General features: G+C 38.9%; 1 protein-coding gene across 2 annotated transcripts in view; it reads right to left on the bottom strand.

Annotated features, from left to right (window-relative positions):
* Nucleotides 1-19,926, bottom strand: part of IMPG1 (interphotoreceptor matrix proteoglycan 1) — a 120,287-nt gene that overhangs the window by 63,482 nt on the left and 36,879 nt on the right. For both annotated transcript variants that reach the window (XM_046006745.1, XM_046006746.1), the window contains 7 exons: nucleotides 19,653-19,732; nucleotides 14,025-14,177; nucleotides 8,528-8,586; nucleotides 4,492-4,512; nucleotides 2,858-3,105; nucleotides 1,443-1,519; nucleotides 469-547 (listed from right to left, as the gene is read on the bottom strand). In XM_046006745.1, the coding sequence (XP_045862701.1) occupies nucleotides 469-547; nucleotides 1,443-1,519; nucleotides 2,858-3,105; nucleotides 4,492-4,512; nucleotides 8,528-8,586; nucleotides 14,025-14,177; nucleotides 19,653-19,732 (717 nt within the window). The remainder of the gene's footprint in view (nucleotides 1-468; nucleotides 548-1,442; nucleotides 1,520-2,857; nucleotides 3,106-4,491; nucleotides 4,513-8,527; nucleotides 8,587-14,024; nucleotides 14,178-19,652; nucleotides 19,733-19,926) is intronic.

Raw genomic sequence — 19,926 nt, 5'->3', positions numbered from 1 at the left:
GTCACCAAAGAAACATATGTAGCAGAACAGATGGTATGAATGGTCAGCCTGTATATGACAAACAATACATATACTGACTGTAAAGGCCAATACTGTGTTGCCATAGTCCCTTATCCTTTATGACTTACCTTGTCCTGATGAACTCTCAGTTTTGAAGCCTGGTAGAGATGGCTGTTCTGTTTCTGCAGCAGTTGGTGCTGCTTTGGTTTCAGCTTCTTTCACCAGATCCATCAGGAAAGGGGTATCAGTGCTCTCTGTGGAACTAGGGCCCAGGGCGGGGGAAGGACACTGAGGGTATCCTCCTCTTCAGAAGAGGGTGGTTCAATGGATTGCTCTTCAGTCAGAAATGCTGGTGTGAGGAGACCTTCTGAGTTGAGAATGATTTTACCACTGGTCTTTGAGGTGGTGTCATATAGTCCTCATAGAGGATGTAATTAGTTAACAAAGACTTTGTGGTAAAAAACTCACCAGGTACACTGTGTCCTGTTCTGTCCACTGTCTCAAGCCTGGATTGACCAAGAGGAAGTTCTGGACTCAAAGTAGCATCCTGAAGAATGAATTGAGAAAGACATGTTGAGAAGTGACATCTCCCTGAATGTGAGAAGGGCTACACTCTGTGCTTTTCTCTTTTATTTAAAGTTAAGCAAATCATTTTGTAGTTGACTTGGATCTACTATGGATTTTTCTTTTTTTCTACTGTGGATTCTGATATAGGTTCTGATACAGAAGTTTGTCATGAAAGGAAGACATGCATTGATAAAGTGGCAAAATATGATTAATTGGCTTCTTGGCTAACTGAGTCTGCCTGGGTAGGGTTAATTAATAGCTGAAATACTTTGAATTTTCTACGATGTTTGAATTTATGAATTACTTCATTTAAAGAAGGAATAGAGCTTAGTCAGCACTTCCATTTATTAATACCTTTGACATAAATTAAGCGGACATAGCTTTAAGTGAAATACAAAAATTACTACAGAATTTATTATTTTATTTTGAATACATGAAACCCTTATAAATAAATACAGGTAAGGCCTTAAGACTTAAGAACATGCTTATAAAGTATGCTTATGTTTATATTTATTTCCAAAAGTCAATACTAAATTATATATTCTGCTTTAAGTATTCTTTTCAGTTCATGAACATGTGTTTCTTTTATTAAAAAAGCAAATCTTGACACTAATTGAAACAAAGATCTAACAACACTGAAGAAAACTTTTGAGTTTAAGATATTTGAAATGCAAGTTGTATCATATTTTTTTTAACACAGAAACTGGAAGTGGGCAACAAAGTACTGCCTGTAAGACAGAAAAAAAATATAATTTGCATTGCAAAGAAGATTTTGCTCTGTTCAGTCTTTAAACTGATTTTTTTTGTGTGTGTGTGTGCAAGCTTTTGAGGCTTTGTTCCTATTTGAAGAACAAAAGAACAACAAACTCACTTACCTTTGTGATATCAGCAAGGAGTGTAGGCAGCACTGACTGGAAGTCAGGATCGGTGCCTGACAATGACCCAAAAAATTCTGCAGGTGAAAAATCACAAGGTTTGAATATTTCTTTCTTTTTTTTCTTTTGTGGTTGGACACTAAAACAGTCAGGGTTGAAAGATGTGGCAATAATCAGTTTTTAAGGACTGGTATAGCAAATCATTAATAAATTAGCATCACATAAACTAATGGTCATTGATGTGAATGATATATTGGAGGACAGATGCAAAGGGTACATCTTGTATGTTTATGTGATAAGAAGAGTTATCAAAGTAGATTTTTAGGGTACTTAGTTTAATTGTATAGATTTGGATCAGGCAGGCAAATAGATTGGCTAGGCCAGTGGGGATGAAGATATAATGAAGCTAACAAAAAAAAAAAAAAAAAAGTTAGAATAAGCACTGGAACCAGAGACCATTTGCAGAGTCCTATTTCCACCTTGAATTCTGATTCTCAGAATATCCCAGAAAGTTGAACAGAGACAAACCAGAGTACCAGATGGTCTCTAAGATGATTCTGAAGCTCATCTTCTCTTGTCTAGGAGATTGTCTTGCCCTGCATCTTGTCCCCAGAAACCTTTTGATATTTTTCAGTGTTGAGTTTGACTACCTAAACCAGAGAAATAGAACTAGCAGAGAATGACAGTTTCATGTCGTGTCATACTAAAATAGCATTTCTAGTGTCCATCTAAGAGTGCTGGGCATAATGAGGAGTTCTAGGCTTATGGGTCCCTCCAGGTACCCTCTGAGAATCTTGAATGTACCTGATGATCTTGTTGATTTTTTTAGACTGCCTGCTATTCTCTGTCCTCGGAGGTTGACTTATATGGACTATATCAATGGATTTTTGCCCTCTGGCCTTGGGAAGGCTTAGATTATTAGGTAAATCCTTCATGCCTGGAGGTAGTAATGGGGCCTTGCTGCTTCTGGCACCAGAGAACTGTCCTGTTCTTTTGTGTACTAGGAAAAACTTTATAAACAATTCCTTTATCAAACTCTCATGCTGTCCCAATTTGAATGGCCATCTGTTTCCTTCTTGGACTTAACCAATTTACAAGGTGAGGGAATCTGTTTGGGTCATGCCAGTGGAACAGAACTGTCCATGGGTGCTTTCTTCTACCTGGATTCCACTGGGTAACTGTGGCTAACTATTGCATGGAAACTCTGGGCTTCTCCTAGACCTATTCTTGTTATGAAGTAGCACCAATGGCTCACCAAATGAGACACAAGTTGGAGTGAGGAAAGAGAAGTGATTCCATTCATGATGTGCCTGTCACAGAAATGACTGATTATATAATGCCCAAGTGGAAATGATACCTCCTAATGTCGCTGTCAGAATGCGGATAAAACTAGAACTATGAAATCACCAACTGACCATCAATGAACTGAATTGTTTCCACATCCAAGGATTTGTCTTCCTCTAGTGCTTTGCTGATCAGCTTTTTGAAGTCTAAATCTGTGAGATAGATTTCTGGTTGCTTGTCCTCCTCCATCATTCCATGAGGGGCTACTTCACTTTCAATTTTGTTGGAATCAAAAGACAGGAGGTCACTCTCAGGGCTTTTTGATTCTTCACTGTCTCTCTTAAAGATGGCCATAAGTCTTGTCTCTATGGAGCTTGAACTGTAGAGAGCAGAGGACACAATCCACCCAAACCCACTGTTATATGCTTTACAAAGAGAGTCATTATGTTGCTACAAAGATTCCAGACAGCTTCATCCTCTTTTCTGATAGGCTCTTAAAGGAGTATCACACTTCAAAACTAGTTTAAATGTTGATCAGAAATTTGAAACGTGGAAAAAGAATTGATGTGTATTTTAGTTATTAGATAGAATGACAGGATGGGGGGCAGGTGGTAAGTCCAGCTTGAAGACTGGCTACTAACTGAATCAAGTGATCACAGAGTTTTACTTTATTCTTTATGAAAAAGTATTATTTGTCAAGAGTTGCTATTATTCACCAGTGTTTTTTGTGGCCTTATAGGTAAAGTCATGAAGTGCCAATCAGCAAGAAGGATGAATTGTCCTTTTTTCTACAAATACCCTTCTTTAGGAGGGTCTCTGAAATAGCAGCATAGGATAGAACAGTGGGACAGTTATATGTGCATATTATAACCAAGTCAAAGGTTCAATTCCAAAGTTTATTTTTCCTCTACTTCTTTCAAGAAGTATTTTTTTAATAAAAAAACAAAATTCTAAATCAAACGTAATTTTTTCCCTCAAGCTGCTTTTAAGATAATATTTTAGAAGAAAGGTGTGAGAAAAGAGAAAGGGAAGTCGCATAAAATTAACCATATTTATTATCATATTTATTGACTTGATGCCTTTTTGCATATAAAAATGAAATAGGATTCTCTTTAACTCTTTCCCCTAGGATCAGGTTTATCTTTTAGTTTATGCCATAAATCCACACAGAGGGATGCAAAAGTGTTTTAAAGCCACAGAAACTGATAATGTGTACGCTTGGCAGTTCTTTGGGCCACACAATCAGTCAGAGTCTACAGTTCATTATTTAACTAGTCAACTAGAGAAACCAAAGCTGGATTCTTATTACTGAGCTCTCCAAGGTAAAGTGGGCTCTGTACCAATTCAAACTGACCTTGGAACCAAGGAGCAAATTAGTTTCTCTGCTTTGTTCCAGACTTAGGTTGGCTGGTTGTACAAGTGTGCATTCAGACAGACAACTTCCCATCACAAATGATATTTAAGAAATTGTTAAAACATGCACAGAAATGTGCTTTTAGTTTTTCTAATTGGATTCTGAGTTTTAAAGAATATACTTTCACTGACCACATCATTGTTTACATACTTATCTCATGTAGTGATTTTGACTTGAGCTTTTTTCTACTACTGAGTAACTGATCAATTACTCTCATTTAAATAACACACCAATAAAAAGCCATTAGTTTATCCCAGACTTGGTATGTAAAATTATTTTTAAAAAGATCAGCATATAAATTTGTGGGGGAAAAGGTACTATATTTCAAAACATTAGAAAAGTCCAAATTACCCATCTCTTGCTTTCTTTGGTCTTCGTTTCACCATATGCAATGGGAACATGTAAGGGAGAAAGAATTTTTATGAAATTTATTAAGACATTTACTGAATCACTGCATATACCAGAGAGAGAAAAAGAGACAGACAAAGAGAGAGAGAGAGAGAGATTTCTTTCCATTGTCTCCCATGTTTGCCCAGAGCTTTGAAGGAAATACATAAACTGCCACCAGAATTTGGATAGGAATTTTGAGAGCCATATGAATCTTAGGAAGTAAACAGAATTATGTGATGTTCCTGATTGGGATTCAATCTTAGTTCAAAGACTAAATATACTTTTTACTTTAATTTTTTAATTTAAATTTAATTAGCCAACATATAGTACATCATTTGTCTCAGGTGTAGTGTTCAACATGTACTTTTGGTTCTCTTCAGAAACGCTTTAAAAAAATAAATTAACTCTTTGATTTCTTCATATTCTTCCCAAAGAGGTGGGAAATATATACATCTTACATTTTGGGTGGTGCTGGTGCCAGGAAGTTTTTATTTATTTATTTATTTTTTATTTTTTTGCCAGGAAGTTTTGTTTTTTTTTTTAAAGATTTTATTTATTTATTTGACAGAGAGAGATCACAAGTAGGCAGAGAGGCAGGCAGAGAGAGTGAGAGGGAAGCAGGCTCCCTGCCAAGCAGAGAGCCCGATGCGGGGCTCGATCCCAGGACCCTGAGATCATGACCTGAGCCGAAGGCAGCGGCTTAAACCACTGAGCCACCCAGGCGCCCCTGCCAGGAAGTTTTTAAAGAAAGTATTTTATAAATGAATTTCTCACCCTCTGAGTAGCATTAAATGTTTAATTCTGAAGGTAATTTATCTGAGATTGGACACTGGAACTGGTGTTTTGTTGACTGGTTATGTTTCCAATTATTTAATCATTAAGCCTTGAGGGAATGGTACAATTCATCATGGAACAGGTTGCAAGAAAAATAAACACCTGTTTACTAAGTGGGTGGTCTGCGCCAGGCAATTTACATGCACCTTCATTTAATCTTTCCAACAACACATCCCCATTCTACAGGGAATGGAACACACATACGGGAGAAGTTGTTAGCTGGAAGGTGGCAGAGCCAGGATTCAAACCCTGTCCTGCCTGACTTCAAGTCTGGGCCCATTTGCTATGCCACTACCTGCTCAAGCCTCAGAAGAGGCCACTTGGTAATCAAACTGGCGAGTATTCTGGACTCCTCTGGGCATCTACATGAATTTGGTTTAGAAGCTATATTCAGCTTCCTCTCTTCACATTTCAGATGATATTTGTTGACAAAGACATTCTACACATGTGATGGAATTTGTGTTGCTGCTCTTTCTGCCTGGAGTATGAATTCATTTAACTTTCATACCTTGATAATATAGGACTGAAACAGACTTCGCTATGACTTTCCTTCTGCGGAAGCAGGGGAGAATCTGTGACTTTCTCATTGGGGCTGCTCTGTGGGAGGGACTGCTGTACTGACTAGACATTCATTTAGGGCTTGCCTCATGCTTCTTTCAGCAGCAGCTTGTGGTTTGGAGAGAAGCAGGGCTCCTTGAACCAAGACCCTAGAACTGCTCATTAAAAAAATATGTATACTGCATTGAAATATAATTGTCATGAAACAAACTGCAAATGTTGAAGGTGTACAGTTTGATCTAAGTTTGACCCTATACACTGTGCAATCATTACCACAATCAAATTAATTCCTCCCAAAGGTTTACTCATGCCCTTTTGAAACCCTTTCCTCCTATCCTTTCTGTCTCAACCCCCACAAGAAACTACTGATCTGTTTTCTATCATTATAGATTGGTTTGTGTGTTCTAGAGTTACATACAAATGGAACCATAATACACTCCTTTCCCTTTGGCTTCTTTCGCTCAACATAGTTATTCTGAGATGAACCCATATTGTTGTGTATTCTATTAGCTTCTCCCTCTGCTGAGGAGTAGTCTATGGTAACAATAGTCCGTAGTTTGTGTTATCTGTTGCTCTGTTGATGGACATTTAGGTTGCTTCCAGTCCTCAGCTACTCTAAATAAAGCTGCTATGGACATTTATGAACTAGTCTTTGAAAGAGTATACCCTCCAACTAGATTAAATGATTGTTAATAGTTTCCCATATTTGCTGTAAGAGATAAAGCAATTTTTAAAGTGGATCTTTTTCTGTTCATCCTTATAATTGTGTTAATAATAGATGTCCTTCCAACTTCCCAGTTGTGTTGGGAGACTCAGACGAGGTCACTAATAAAAATGTACTTATTAAAATTGTAGATCAGGTTTTATGCAAATGAGCTGAAATAAAGACAGTATCAGGAGATTCATAGTGTTATAGGGGATCTGGCTCCATGAGAAAGCAACTTCCTTTGCACTAAGTTTGCTTTAAAATATTCTGAGCGTTGTTAGTTACGATTAAAAGCTTGCCATACTCATAAACGTATTTATAGTATTCAGGGTCAAAATGTTTTCTGGGAGACTAAGTATTCATTCCATAATGGAAATCATTGGAAATATATGGTCAAATTTACTTCATAAGCATCTTTGGCAGAAATAAGAATAAAGTCTTACAGAGACAAAACATAGGGGAAAGATGCAGCTTCAGGGGCTACACCTTTTTTACCTTGTGAAATTTCATCATCTTAACATTTTCATTTTCTTCCGAAATAGATTTTTTTTATTATTAGTTTTTCATTTATTTGAAGGGAGGGCATAATGAGCAATTTGAACATTCACCAAGAGGACCGTTCGTATCATTTCCTTCAGCTTTAAATGAAACATCTGCTCTTCAGCGCAGTGGCTTGTCCAGAAGACCTTGCCACGTCTACAGAATATTCTACTATCATCTTTTATTTCTCTCTAATCCATCTGATTTCACATGGAATATTGTGGAGCAGCATCTTGAAATAAAGAAAAATGAGACTGCTGTGGTACATATTAAGGGTTTCATCTTTTATAACTTTCACTTTCCAATACTTTCTTCCCCTGGAGTCATACAAATCAGAGCGGCCTGAGAGCTTTGAAAGGAAAAAACCAGTAGAGCTCACCCAGCAGCTATTCCTCGTGAGCGTGGAAACTTGCTCTGGGCACCTAGCTTTAAGACAACAGACAGTGGAGGGGCCAGGAAGTATTCTGGGGGAGGCCTTCTCTTCTCACTTTATGAATCCCCCTTGGGGCAGGGAATCTCATTCTGACACACCAGGGCTGACATACACCTTGTGGCACATTTAAAAAAATATCATATTAGGACCCTGCCTGTAGACGTTTTGAGTGAGAACTTAGCAAGAGGATGTAAAACTGCCAAAAATCATGATACCCATCCAGATTAGAGTGTTGGGATGCTCATGGATATAAGCCTGCTTGTGGGGAAGCCATGGGAACATAAGTCAACCCTGCTTTAGCATGGCACTATTCTTTATTTTCATTTCCTTTATTTAAAATTATAATTTAATAATTTTTGTGTAGTAATGCATTACTACAATTCAGACATCAAAATGATAATAAAAGCTGTATTTTGGGAAGTATTCCTTCCACTTCTGTCCCTTTCTATCCCATTCCTTCAACTCCCTTATCCCCAAAGGTACTACTTTTTTTAGTTTCACCTGATTCCCTAGGGTCACACTGATTTGTTTCAGTGATGATGATATTTGGCATTCAACAGGGAACCAGGCAATCAGACTCTAAGGTAACTAATTGCTACTTCTTTTGACCTGTCCCTACTGAGGTGTTCTCCTAAGAGGTTCGTTAATAACATTGCCAAAGACAGCAGATGAGCTCTCTGCAGAGAGCAGTGTTTCTGACTCCAGAGGGAGGAAGGAATACAGCTTCTGTGTTACCCCTTAAAAAATCACCTAGAGTCATGTTCTAATTAGACAGTTCCTTTATCTCAAATGTATTCAGTTTTCAGGATCTGGCAGGGCTAAACAACTTGGGGGAAAGGAACCTTATAATCCTCATGACACTGCTTTTAAAACAGACAGGGAGAAAGTAATTTAAAAATTGAGAAGAGTCCGATTCTCTTACTTACCTAAATCCTAGCACATGGATTTCTTTGAATCCTGGAAGTTTCTTAAATACCTTTTCCATCTGCAGAAGGAAAGAAATTTATGAAACACTCTTCGGCTCTACTGGGTCAGATCTTACCTAACTGAAAAAGCCTAAATACTTCTGATGAGTTTGGGGAAAAACATGAAAATGCAAAATTAAAGCAACTATTGAGGCCAAACTCTTTGTTCTTAGCTATTTCTGAAACCCAGAGGAAAGTGTTTTGGTATTTATTTAAAAGTTGCAATTGGGGGTGTGTGTGCCTTGATGGCTCAGTTGTTTAAACATCTGACTCTTGATTTTGGCTCAGGTCATGATCTCAGTGGAGCCTGCCTAAGATTCTCTTTCTCCCTCTCCCTCTCCCTATGCCCCTCCCCACCCTGCACACTCTCCTTCTCTCTCTCTTAAAAAAAAAAAATAGAAAAATTTAAAAAGCTGAAAATTGCGTAGTTCAGACCTGCTTTAATGGTTACTTTAAATAGAATAAGAAATAACTTTAAGGTGGTACTTGGAAGAAACATTTTTGGTTACAGTGTTTTTATTTATACACACAGAATAACGATTATATTTTCCGAGTTGAATAAGATGATTTGGAAAATATAATGTTAAAGGGATTATTAAAATCAAAATGGCTGCTGTAACTAAATAACATGGTATAATCAGACTCTAATAGGTTAGATTATAGATTATTTCTTAATTAGTTTGACCTTGCTAATGAGGCATATTATCAGAATATTTTACAATTGTTATACTCAATGACTCCTGACCCACTACAGTCTGGCTTCTGCCTCTGGATTTGTCTAGGAGGGACATTTTCTCCAGGCTGTTGTCTCTTGGCTCTCTCCAAATCCAGTGGCATTTTCCATTCCTCTTCCAGGGTTTGCTTGCTTTTTCCCCTGTTTATTCTTCTATCTCAAGGACCACTTTCTCAGTCTTCTTTAATCCATCTATTCTTGTCTGCACTCTTCTTTAAATATAAAGATTCTGGAAATTTGCACTCAGCCTCCTTATCTCACTCCCCCTACTTATTCAGTAAGTGGGGAACATTTCATTTCCACCATGTTCTTATTCCAATGGCAGGCGTACTCTTCCCATCTCCCTTTTTATATTGCTGAAATGGTTTTCTAGGTGTGCATGAGGAAAGGAAGGAGAAATTTGGGGGAGGGATATGTTGGGGCAGGAGGAAAAGGAGATGTCTCCTTGACCACATTTTTATTTCCAAGGTAATCATTCCATATCTGTTGTTCTTCACTAAAAATCCCTTGCTGGGTGGCACTGTCCATCGAGGAAGCTCCAGTTCTTTAGAATGGCATTTAAGACCCTCTGCAATCTACCTCCTCCATTCCCCACGTACTTTATCATTTGTTCTTCCTACCATCATTACCTCCTTGGCCAGTATTGTATCCTCTAATGTCACTAAACCAAGGCTTATCTCTCCTCAAATACAACATGTACTTCGTTCAGACTTCTATAACTTATTTCCCCTTTAGCCCAAGATGCAACTTCTACCTTCTGTTTGTTGACTGCCCACACCCCCATCTTTCAAAGCCAGCACAAATGCATTCTCTATTTTTTCAAAGATTGTAATTATTTATTTGAGAGAGAGACAGAGAGAGAGAACAAGGAATGGAGAGAAAGAGAGAGAGAATGAGAGAGATGGAGAGAGAGAGAGAGCAGAGAGCATAAGCAAGGGGAGAAGCAGGCTCCTAACTGAGCAGAGAGACTGATGTGGGGCTCAATCCTAGGACCCTGAGATCAGGACCTGAGCCAAAGACAGATGCCTAACTGACCAAGTCACCCAGACACCCCAAACACATTCTCTATTGAAAAGCATCCGTAGAGCCCTTAAGTCAGGTTCAACGATTTTTTCTCCCTCCTACTCTAGAACTCACTATGTCCCATAAAATAGTCTGTGAACTGCATGATGTCATCCTCACTGAGATTATGCTCTTTGGGCTCAGGGACCATGTCTTATTTACTCATCTTCATCTCCCTCCCTCTCAGTACCTAGGAGACCATCATCAGTCCCATAGTAGGGACTCCGCAAATTTTGTTTAATTGACTTGAGTGCATCTCTTCATTCTCTAAACTCATCGACATGCCACTGCATTGTCACTGCATCTAAAATTGCTGCTGACTCTACATTATCTATGCCAAGGACTAAGGCAGTGATGCACAGATAATCCCCAAATCACTTACACCAGGCTTTGAAACGCATCATGGATTTCTTTTTCCAGCAGACTGTTTTACCTCCCAAGTCATATTTTCTTGCACCAATGTTAAAAATAGTTTTCATCCCCTGAGCATATGATAACTGCAGTGATGAAGGTAGGCCGGCCAGTTTTTGGGTGAGGAGGTAGCTGTGTAGGCTTGAGTTTAAATATTGGTTCTGCTACTTTCTCGTTGTTAAGGCCTGGAGTTTATTGCTTAGCCATAAGCAATATGATCTCTGAATCTGATCTCCTTAGCCAAAAATGGATAACAATACTTATAATTTGAGGCTCCTATAAGGAATAACTAATAAGCGCCTGACACACAATGGGCAAAGAGTGGATGATACTGTATTATTGATTTACTTAGTCTCTATCTCTCCTACTGGATTACTAGCTTCTCGGTAGGCCAACTTTCTTTTACTTCTTCAGTGGTCACATACCTGGAGCCTGATGAGAGCAGACAGAGCAGGCCTTTAGTCAGTTGTTTTTCAAAGACTCAGTGAGGGGAAGGACAGAGTGAGGGTCTCCGTAGGGGTTAGTGGAGGGAGCCTGAGCAATAAGTTTCTGTTTCTCTACTGCCACCCCCACCACAGGTTTACCAGAGGAGAACTAGGAGTTTAGGCGATGGGGACCTGGTCTTTAGTATGGGGGCAGGTAGTAAGGAGCTGTGTACATGCTCCAGGTCTATTCTGGCCTCCTGTGACAAATAGCACTGGGGTCACAAGGCATTTGTCATGCCATTCCAGGAACAACACCTGGGACTGAATGTTTAAGCGTGAGCAGCAGTTTCTGGAGCACAAGATTCAGACCCTGACTTGTTCCTCTTTCATATCCAAGATATCAGAGATGCTGTTCTATGGAGGAAAGCAATCAAGCACAGAACTGCTTCCAGAGAGGCCCACAGCTGCAGCAGGGGCAGCAGCGAACATCTCCAGGGAGAGCTGTCCTCCCCTCCAGGAGTGCTCCACGGCTCTGCCTCTGGTGGAGGGAAATTTTGCTTATTGTCCATGTCCTCTTTGTGAACCTGCCTGTGATTGATTAAGAGCCAGCTCTGCTTAGGAGGGTGCAGGAGGCATCTAGGGAGGAGATGACAAAGGCCTTCAGTTAATTCTGCTAAATAATCTTCTGGGGACCTTCCAATCACGGAGTGCTAACCACTAAATTGCTAATTAAGTGCCCAGTTAACCTTATTAATAATACTAACTGCACAGGGGCCTCTCTGATTCTGCTGGAATGTATGCTAACGGGGCTATAAAAAGGCAGCCGTGTTGAGTTCTCATGAATGTTTGCACAGGAGAAAGCATTCAGACAACAACTAAGCATTCCTTTTGACATTTGTATTAAATTGCTCATTAGGTTTATTGTGGAAATTAAATTACTGCAAAGCACTGTCCATTAATTCCTGATTAGGCCTGAATGGCTGTGCTGATGCAAGTCCGGGCTGTGGTGGAGCTGCTTAGTTATGTGTGGGCAGGCTGCTAGGTGGTCTGGATTGCTCAGGAGCCTGGAAAGGGAACAGATGCTCTAAGCAGAGGGGCTCCATTTCAGAGAAGCCAGTGAACATGCAGAGGAACTGGCAGGACCGATGTGATGGATCTCCGGAACAAGACTGAGCAAGAAGACATAGTCTTTTGGCTAATAAGGTTTTCAGAGTCTAGAATGGACTTGTTTATTTGATGATGGTAGAAAAATCCCTGCCTTGAAGTATTTATTTGGGAAAAATGGGAAGTATAGCATAATGATTAAGAATAGGGGTTCTGATGCCAGGCTGCTTGGGTTTGAATCTTGGCCAACTAACCAATTTTGAAGATACTCTGACTACACTCACAACTTTCTGAAAAGAATATTTTAAAGAACAAACAGGAAGTTCACAGACAATTTTTAATTCACTCTATCTAATAATCCGTGTCTAACTAAGTACCTCTCCAGTTCATAAACACCCCATGCTGATGTTTTCTCTTTGAAGTTTGTAGAAATGATTCTTTACATTTTATTGGCTGAACGGTGATGCAGGGAGTGGTTGGAGGTTTAAAATTTTTGCTTATTCATCATCTCCTCAGTTGAGAGGAGGTAAGCCTTGAATTCTCCACATGTGAGAAGTAGGGGCCTGTAGGTTCCCTGGCTGTGCTGTGTGAGATGCTTGGGCTATCCATAAATGTAGTTCATGGTTATGTTATCATATGAATGCTTCAATTCTCAGTTGTAGTTCTATAATTACGGAATAGTTAACTGCATCCCAACTCCATATTAGGAGGTAAGTCCTTAGAGATCAAGAAATTGTTCCTGCCCTTAAGGGGACACCCAGAGCCTGAAGGCAGTGAGGATGCTGGGTGAAGAGGGAGAAATAGAGACAAGAAAAGCCATAGACGTGCAAACAAACAATCTCAAGACAGCGTGATAACTCTTGGGACAGCAGTGGGCACTGTGTGTTAGCTCAGAGGAGAGGTACTGAACCCAGGATGAGTGGAGAGAAATTTCCTTGATGAAGTTTGCAAAATGAAACCCAGGGAAAGGACACTGTGGACAGAGGGAGTAGCATATGGAAAGGCTAAAGGTGAGAAGAGATTTGCAAGCAGTTTGTATTTCCTGTAAAGTAGTGTACAAAGGGGAGGGATGGGAAGGACCTAGTATTAAGATGAAGCTGGAAAGGAAGGCAAGACTCCCTTCATGGTGAATAGAAGCCATAGGCAGCACAGCGCTTTGGATTCATCCTGTGGGGAATGAAGAGGTGGGCAGAGGTGATGATGGTCAGAGATGGAAGAGACATCTTGGGACAGCTCCTAAGTTTCCTGATTACATGGACAACATAATTGGCTTTCATTTTCACCCATGAAAAATGCCAAGGTTTTAAATTGCATCAAACTGCAAAAGTGGAAACATTATGTAAGACAAATATGGGTTAAAAATTCATATTTCAACCCAGCATATTCCCTAGTTGGTGCTTACATGAACATTTTAGACCTACAGAATATGTGCTTTGTGCCTTTCAGTTAAAGGAGATTTAAAAACCCACTAATATTTAAAGAAAACCTAAATATAAGTGAGTGACTTTTAGGATAGAGAAGCTGGAATAGAAAAACTTTTCTAGAGATCCATTTGCCCTAACATTTTGGGACATATTGCAGTTTTTGATTTCTTTCTAATGGTTAAAAATGAATGCCTAGTTACAAGAAGTTGGAACTATTAGCTCAAAGGGTTTAGGTCCTGTTGGCTCTCAGATTCTGATTCATGACTCGGGCTGTGGTTGTGTGGGATGGGTTCACTTACCTGGAGCTGAGACTTTGCTGCCAGCTCCTGATAATATGGGGACTGGGAGTCAGTGAGTTCCGCCTCGAGCTTCTGGTTTGCCAGAGTGATGCTCAGCAACACCTTCTGCTCCAGTGGGCCTTCTGATATCTTAGTGGATTCTACTTTTCTTTCCTAAATTAAAAAATAAAGTCTTCTCTTAACATAAAGTATAAGCATATGGTAATATTAAACAGTATATATTGATAATGTCCCAAGAAGTGTATTATGAAGGCTCAAGTGCTTTTAGAATTAAAATCCTATTAACTAGAAGTGTCCTCTGAATTTCATTGAGAGACAATGTACCAAAGCTCCAATGAGTTAACTGTTTAGAATCCTTGAGAACACTGTAATTTTATGACTATGTGCTCTTCATGAAAGCATTTACACATATATACACACACATAATTCATAAACACTGCACGTATATATACATACATAATCCCATCACTGGGATTGTGCCACATTCTTGCATAACTTTATAAATACTCTTTGATGAGGACTGGATTACCCAAAATAGCCTAAGGATGATGAGAGATTACTTAATATAATCTTTTCTTAGGGAAGAGTCCAGACTGGTTAAAGAGACCATTTGTGCTTAAACTTCACATTGAAGCTAGTTTGGTCAAGAGAGGGTTTGAAATATCTCTCAGAAGGAATGGCATATTGGGGCCACCTTTGGTAGCATGTGACTTAGAAGAGAAGCACTCTTCTGAGGACCTGGATTTGGCCTCTGATCAAGGACCAGAGGTCATCCTTCTTGCCCTCTGGACTGGGAACAGGCAGGAGTCTCTCACTGTTCTGAATTCATGTAGGCCCCCAGGGTACAGATCAAGCCTAGAGCTGGGTTTCAAACTTGAGGTTTGACAGATTTTCAATATTGGGCACCCAGATGGTCATGAAATCTGAACAGCTTTCTTAAGAGTAAAAAATCATGTCTATAGAAAATGGAAAGTCTTTGGTAATGTACATATTCTCTTATTAGTGAAATTAAAGCTGTGGAAGCTGAAAGAGACCAACCAATGGAAAATGACACGAGGGACAAATCTCATGTGGGTGGTAGTCAATGTAGTCTCTCTTCATTTCTCACCACAAAGTCCTCTTTTCCATGGGACAGCAGCATAGCCTCTAACTTTAATAGTGTACACAGAGGATGTAGACTCACACTCGCCAGATACTGCTGTTTGTTTCCATTCATTCATTCATTCACTCACTCACTCATTGAAATAACACACATTAAGCATCTATATGGGTATAGAACAGTGCTAGGACATATGGAAAGTTAAAAGAAAAATATATGGCATGTGGTATTATCCTCTAGAAGCTTACCATTTCACTGGGCATATTTAAAGTTCATATGAGACATTTAAATAAATTCTTTAGATGTAATAGTTAGACATCTTCTAATTATCTTCAGCTACTGGATTAATTTTCCGTGCTTCTCACCCAGCATCCTCAGTGATACTCTATTACCTATGCGATAAAATTCCAAACTTTTTTCCTGACCTGCAGGGCTCTCCACAATCTGATCTCAATCTACTTGAACAATTTTATTTATTTTTTATTTTTTATATATTTTTTCATGAAAGTTTTTTTTAATTAAACTACTGGTAATGTATTCTATTTTTTAAAAGTTTTAATTTTAATTCCAGTTAGTTAAGATACACTGTTATTTTAGTCTCAGGTGTACCACATAGTGATTCTGATTCAACACTTCCATACATCATCCTGTGCTCATCATGACAAGTGCAGTCCTTAATCCCCATCACCTATTTCACCCACCCTCAACCCACCTCCCCTCTGGTAACCATCAGTTTGTTCTCTATAGTGAAGAATCTGTTTCTAGGTTTCTCTCTCTCTTTTTCTCTTTGCTCATTTGTTTTGTTTCTTAAATTCCACATCTGAGTGAAATTATTTGTCTTTCTCTGACTGATTTATTTCACTTAGCATTATACTCTCTAGAATAGGATTACATCCTTGCAAATGGCAAGATTTCACTCTTTCTTTTTTATTTATTTATTTTTTAAAAGATTGTATTTATTTATTTGACAGAGATCACCAGCAGGCAGAGAAGAGGCAGAGAGAGAAAGAGAGAGGGGAGCAGGCTCCCCGCTGAGCAGAGAGCCTGATGCGGGGCTCGATCCCAGGACCCTGAGATCATGACCTGAGCCGAAGGCAGAGGCTTTAACCCACTGAGCCACCCAGGCGCCCCTCATTCTTTTTTATGGTTGAAGAATATTCCACTGCATATATATACACCACTTTTTTTTAATCCATTCATCAGCTGACAGATATTTGGGCTGTTTCCATAATTTGTCTATTGTAAATAATGCTACTATAAACGGGTGCATGTGTCTGTTTGAATTAGTGTTTTTGTATTATTTGGATAAATACTCAATAGTGCAATTACTGGGTCACAGGGTAGTTCTATTTTTAACTTTTTGAGGAACCTCCATATAGTTCTCCAGAGTGGCTCCACCAGTTGGCATTCCTACCAATAGTGCAAGAGGGTTCCTTTTTCTCCACATCCTTGCCAACACCTATTACTTCTTGTGTTGTTGATTTTAGTCATTCTGACAGCTGTGAGGTGATATCTCAGTGTACTTTTGATTTGTATTTCCCTGATGATGAATGATGATGAGCATTTTTTCATGTGTCTCTTGGCCATCTGTTCGCCTTCTTTGGAAAAACGTCTCTTCATGTCTTCTGCCCTTTTTAAAATTGGGTTATTTGTTTTTTGGGTGTTGAATTTTATAAGTTCTTTATATATTCTGGATAATAACCTTTCATCAGATATGCCATTTACAAATATCTTCTTCCATTCTGTAGACTTTTAGTTTTATTGATTGTTTTCTTCGCTGTGTAGGAGCTTTTTATTTTGATGTGGTCCCAATGGTTTATTTTTGTTTTTATTTCCCTTGCCTCAGGAGACATATTTAGAAATAAGTTGCTATGGCCAATGTCAAAGAGCTTACTCTCTGTATTTCCTTCTGGGATATTTATTGTTTCCTGTTTCACATTTAGATTTTTAATACATTTTGTATTTATTTTTGTGTATGGTATAATAAAGTGGTCCAATTTCTTTCTTTTGCATGTTGCTGTCCAGTTTTCCCAACACTATTTGTTGAAGAGACTGTCCTTTTCTCATTGGTATTCTTTTTTGCTTTGTCAAAGATTAGTTGACCATACAGTTGTGGGTTTATTTCTGGGTTTTCAATTCTGTTCCATTGATCTATATGTCTATTTTTGTGCCGGTACCATGCTGCTTTGATTACTACAGTTTTATAATTTAACTTGAAATCCAGAATTGTGATGCCTCCAGGTTTGCTCTTCTTTTTCAAGGTTGCTTGGGCTGTTTGGGGTCTTTTGTAGTTCCACACAAATTTCAAGATTCTTCGTTCTAGCTCTGTGAAAAATGCTATTGGTATTTTGATAGGGATTGCATTAAATGTGTAAATTGCTTTGGGTGGTATAGACATTTTAAGAATATTTATTCTTCCAATCCATGAGCAAGACATGCCTTTCCATATCTTTGTATCATCTTCAGTTTCTTTCATCAGTATTTTATAGTTTTCAGAGTACAGGTTTTTCACCTCTTTGGTTAGATTTATTCCTAGGTATCTTTTTTTTTTTTTTTTTTTTGGTACAATTGTAAATGGAATTGTTGCTGCTTGAACAATTGTAGTCTGTATCATTTTTCCCTGCACTGACTACCAGATAGCTTGTTCACTGTTTATAAGATACCATATCGCTTGTGCTAATCTCCTGACTGGAGACCGTCCTCACTGCTCCGCATGCTCACCCCAGCACTAAACATGGGGACACACACAAATACACACACACACACACACACATTTTTATTTCTTACTAATATTTTATGGTTCACTTAAAATAATATTTCCTCTGATCATTTAGGGAAGAAAACTTTGCCTCCTCTAATCTCCTGGAGCAGTGAATAATATTTTAATTTCTCACTTAATACCTATGCCATACTCACCTAGAGTCTTTTTATATGCTAATCTTGTCACCCCACATATAATCTCCTGAATCCAGTATGGTTCTCATACTTCATTAAATCTCCCAAAGTTTAAAAAAAAAAAGTGGCCATTTATGCACAAACTCTCTGTGAATATACAGGACTGGGGGTCACATCCTTTGCAACCTGTTCTGGTCTATCATTTTGTTCCATTCTATAAACCCGCCATCTTCAAGTACAGCAACTAGATTATTTTGTTGTACTTATTTGCATTACAAATTTCTTGAAGGCGGAACTGTGTCTTACTCATCATCTTAGGGTCTTTGACACATACCCCAATGTCTGGCACATCAGAGGATTTTAGTAAAATGTTTGCTGAATGAAAGAATAAGTGAAAGATGCAGGTGATAAAAAGGATAAGAGGAGGATATAGTGAATATGAAAGGAAATGTTCAGGGAATATTTACTGTAGAAGGGGGCACCTATACTAGATTTTGAAGAAACGGGACACAAGTAGTGTGAGAAAAGAGAAGGCAAACCAGAGTTGTCTTTGAAATTTTATAGTGAATACATTTAATCTCAATAATTTTTTTCAACAGCACTTTTCACTGTTCCTGGATATTTTTGAGGAAAATGGAACATTTTAATTCTTTGTTCACAGCAATAGTTCCAGCGAATCCACAGCCATCTGGCCTATAGGTCAGATAGAATGGCCAGCAGGGTTCTCATCCCTGAATTTTCGTGTAGAGCTGGTGAGACTGAACTTCTTGTCCTTCTCGTCCTCACCACCTGGGCTTCCACCCGTGCCTTGCAGGCTAGTGAAGTGTCACAGACCACAGGGAAGTTAGGTGTGGTCGCAGTGGCAGCATAAGGATGAGAAGATCTGGGCTCAGATATGTCACCCCTATGCTCCTGCCCCCTCTGAACTTGCTGCTGCCCACCTCGTGCTACCACAGCCCTGTCACTCCTGAGTAAAGAGGAGAGTTTCCTGGCTTCAGTGCCAAGTGTCTGGCTCAAATATTTTGGAGCAGTTAAAATGTCCCCCTTTTTTGATAACCAACATTAAATTCTGTAACATATCCTCTCCTCCTTCAAGCCTTTTCACAAAAAGAGAGCAGTGCGGCTAGGACTCCTCTTTATCTGAGAACTCTCTATTTTCCCCCAATTGACATGCAGGATTTCAGTCATTTTGGTATTTGTCTGATGTACTCATGCTGGCCATCACTGAAGGCAAAACTTCTCTCCTTACCTTCAGCCTGAGATTACACTTCAGTGGAGAAGGCTTGACTCATTGACTGATAGACTTAATCATCTGTTTATTCTAATGTTTGGTTAGTACCTGTTGTGTATGAGGTTCTGTTAGGTACTGGGGGTAAAAGTGTCCCTGCCATCCTGGAGTTTATAACTGAGTTGTTTCTTGCAATCCCTCCCACCTTATTCTAGTTTCCTATCTATTTTCTCTTCAGTCCCTAGAGGAAGGAAGAATCCTGAATAGAACAAAGTCACTGACTCTTAATTGGAGTGATAAAAATGCAGCACCAGTAATACTGAATGGCTAATTCACCCATTCTTGTGTTACCAATAAAACACAAACAGGCATGTGAAGAGATAGATTGACTCTCAGAACTTCTTACTATCGTAGGCATCTTGGTGTCATTGAAGAGTGTGTCATCCAGAGTGAGTGGGATGGGACCGAGGGAGACAATGGCAATGTCTGTGGAAATTAAAAACATTACAGGCACAAAAATGAGATTGGAGAAATTTACATTAGAACAAGATCAGAATTTCATGTGCTTTTTCTGTCATTCTGGAATTTACAGATGTGGGATGCCTTCTTACCTCATTTTTTTAAAGATCACATAAATATGTTCTTGAGAAAAATATAACTCAAACTTTTGATCCTAGTTG

Source organism: Meles meles, chromosome 5 (genome assembly GCF_922984935.1).
Source record: "Meles meles chromosome 5, mMelMel3.1 paternal haplotype, whole genome shotgun sequence".
Taxonomy (NCBI): Eukaryota; Metazoa; Chordata; class Mammalia; order Carnivora; family Mustelidae; genus Meles; species Meles meles.
The sequence above is the reverse complement of the archived record's forward strand: the minus strand, read 5'-3'. Positions and strand labels throughout refer to the sequence as shown.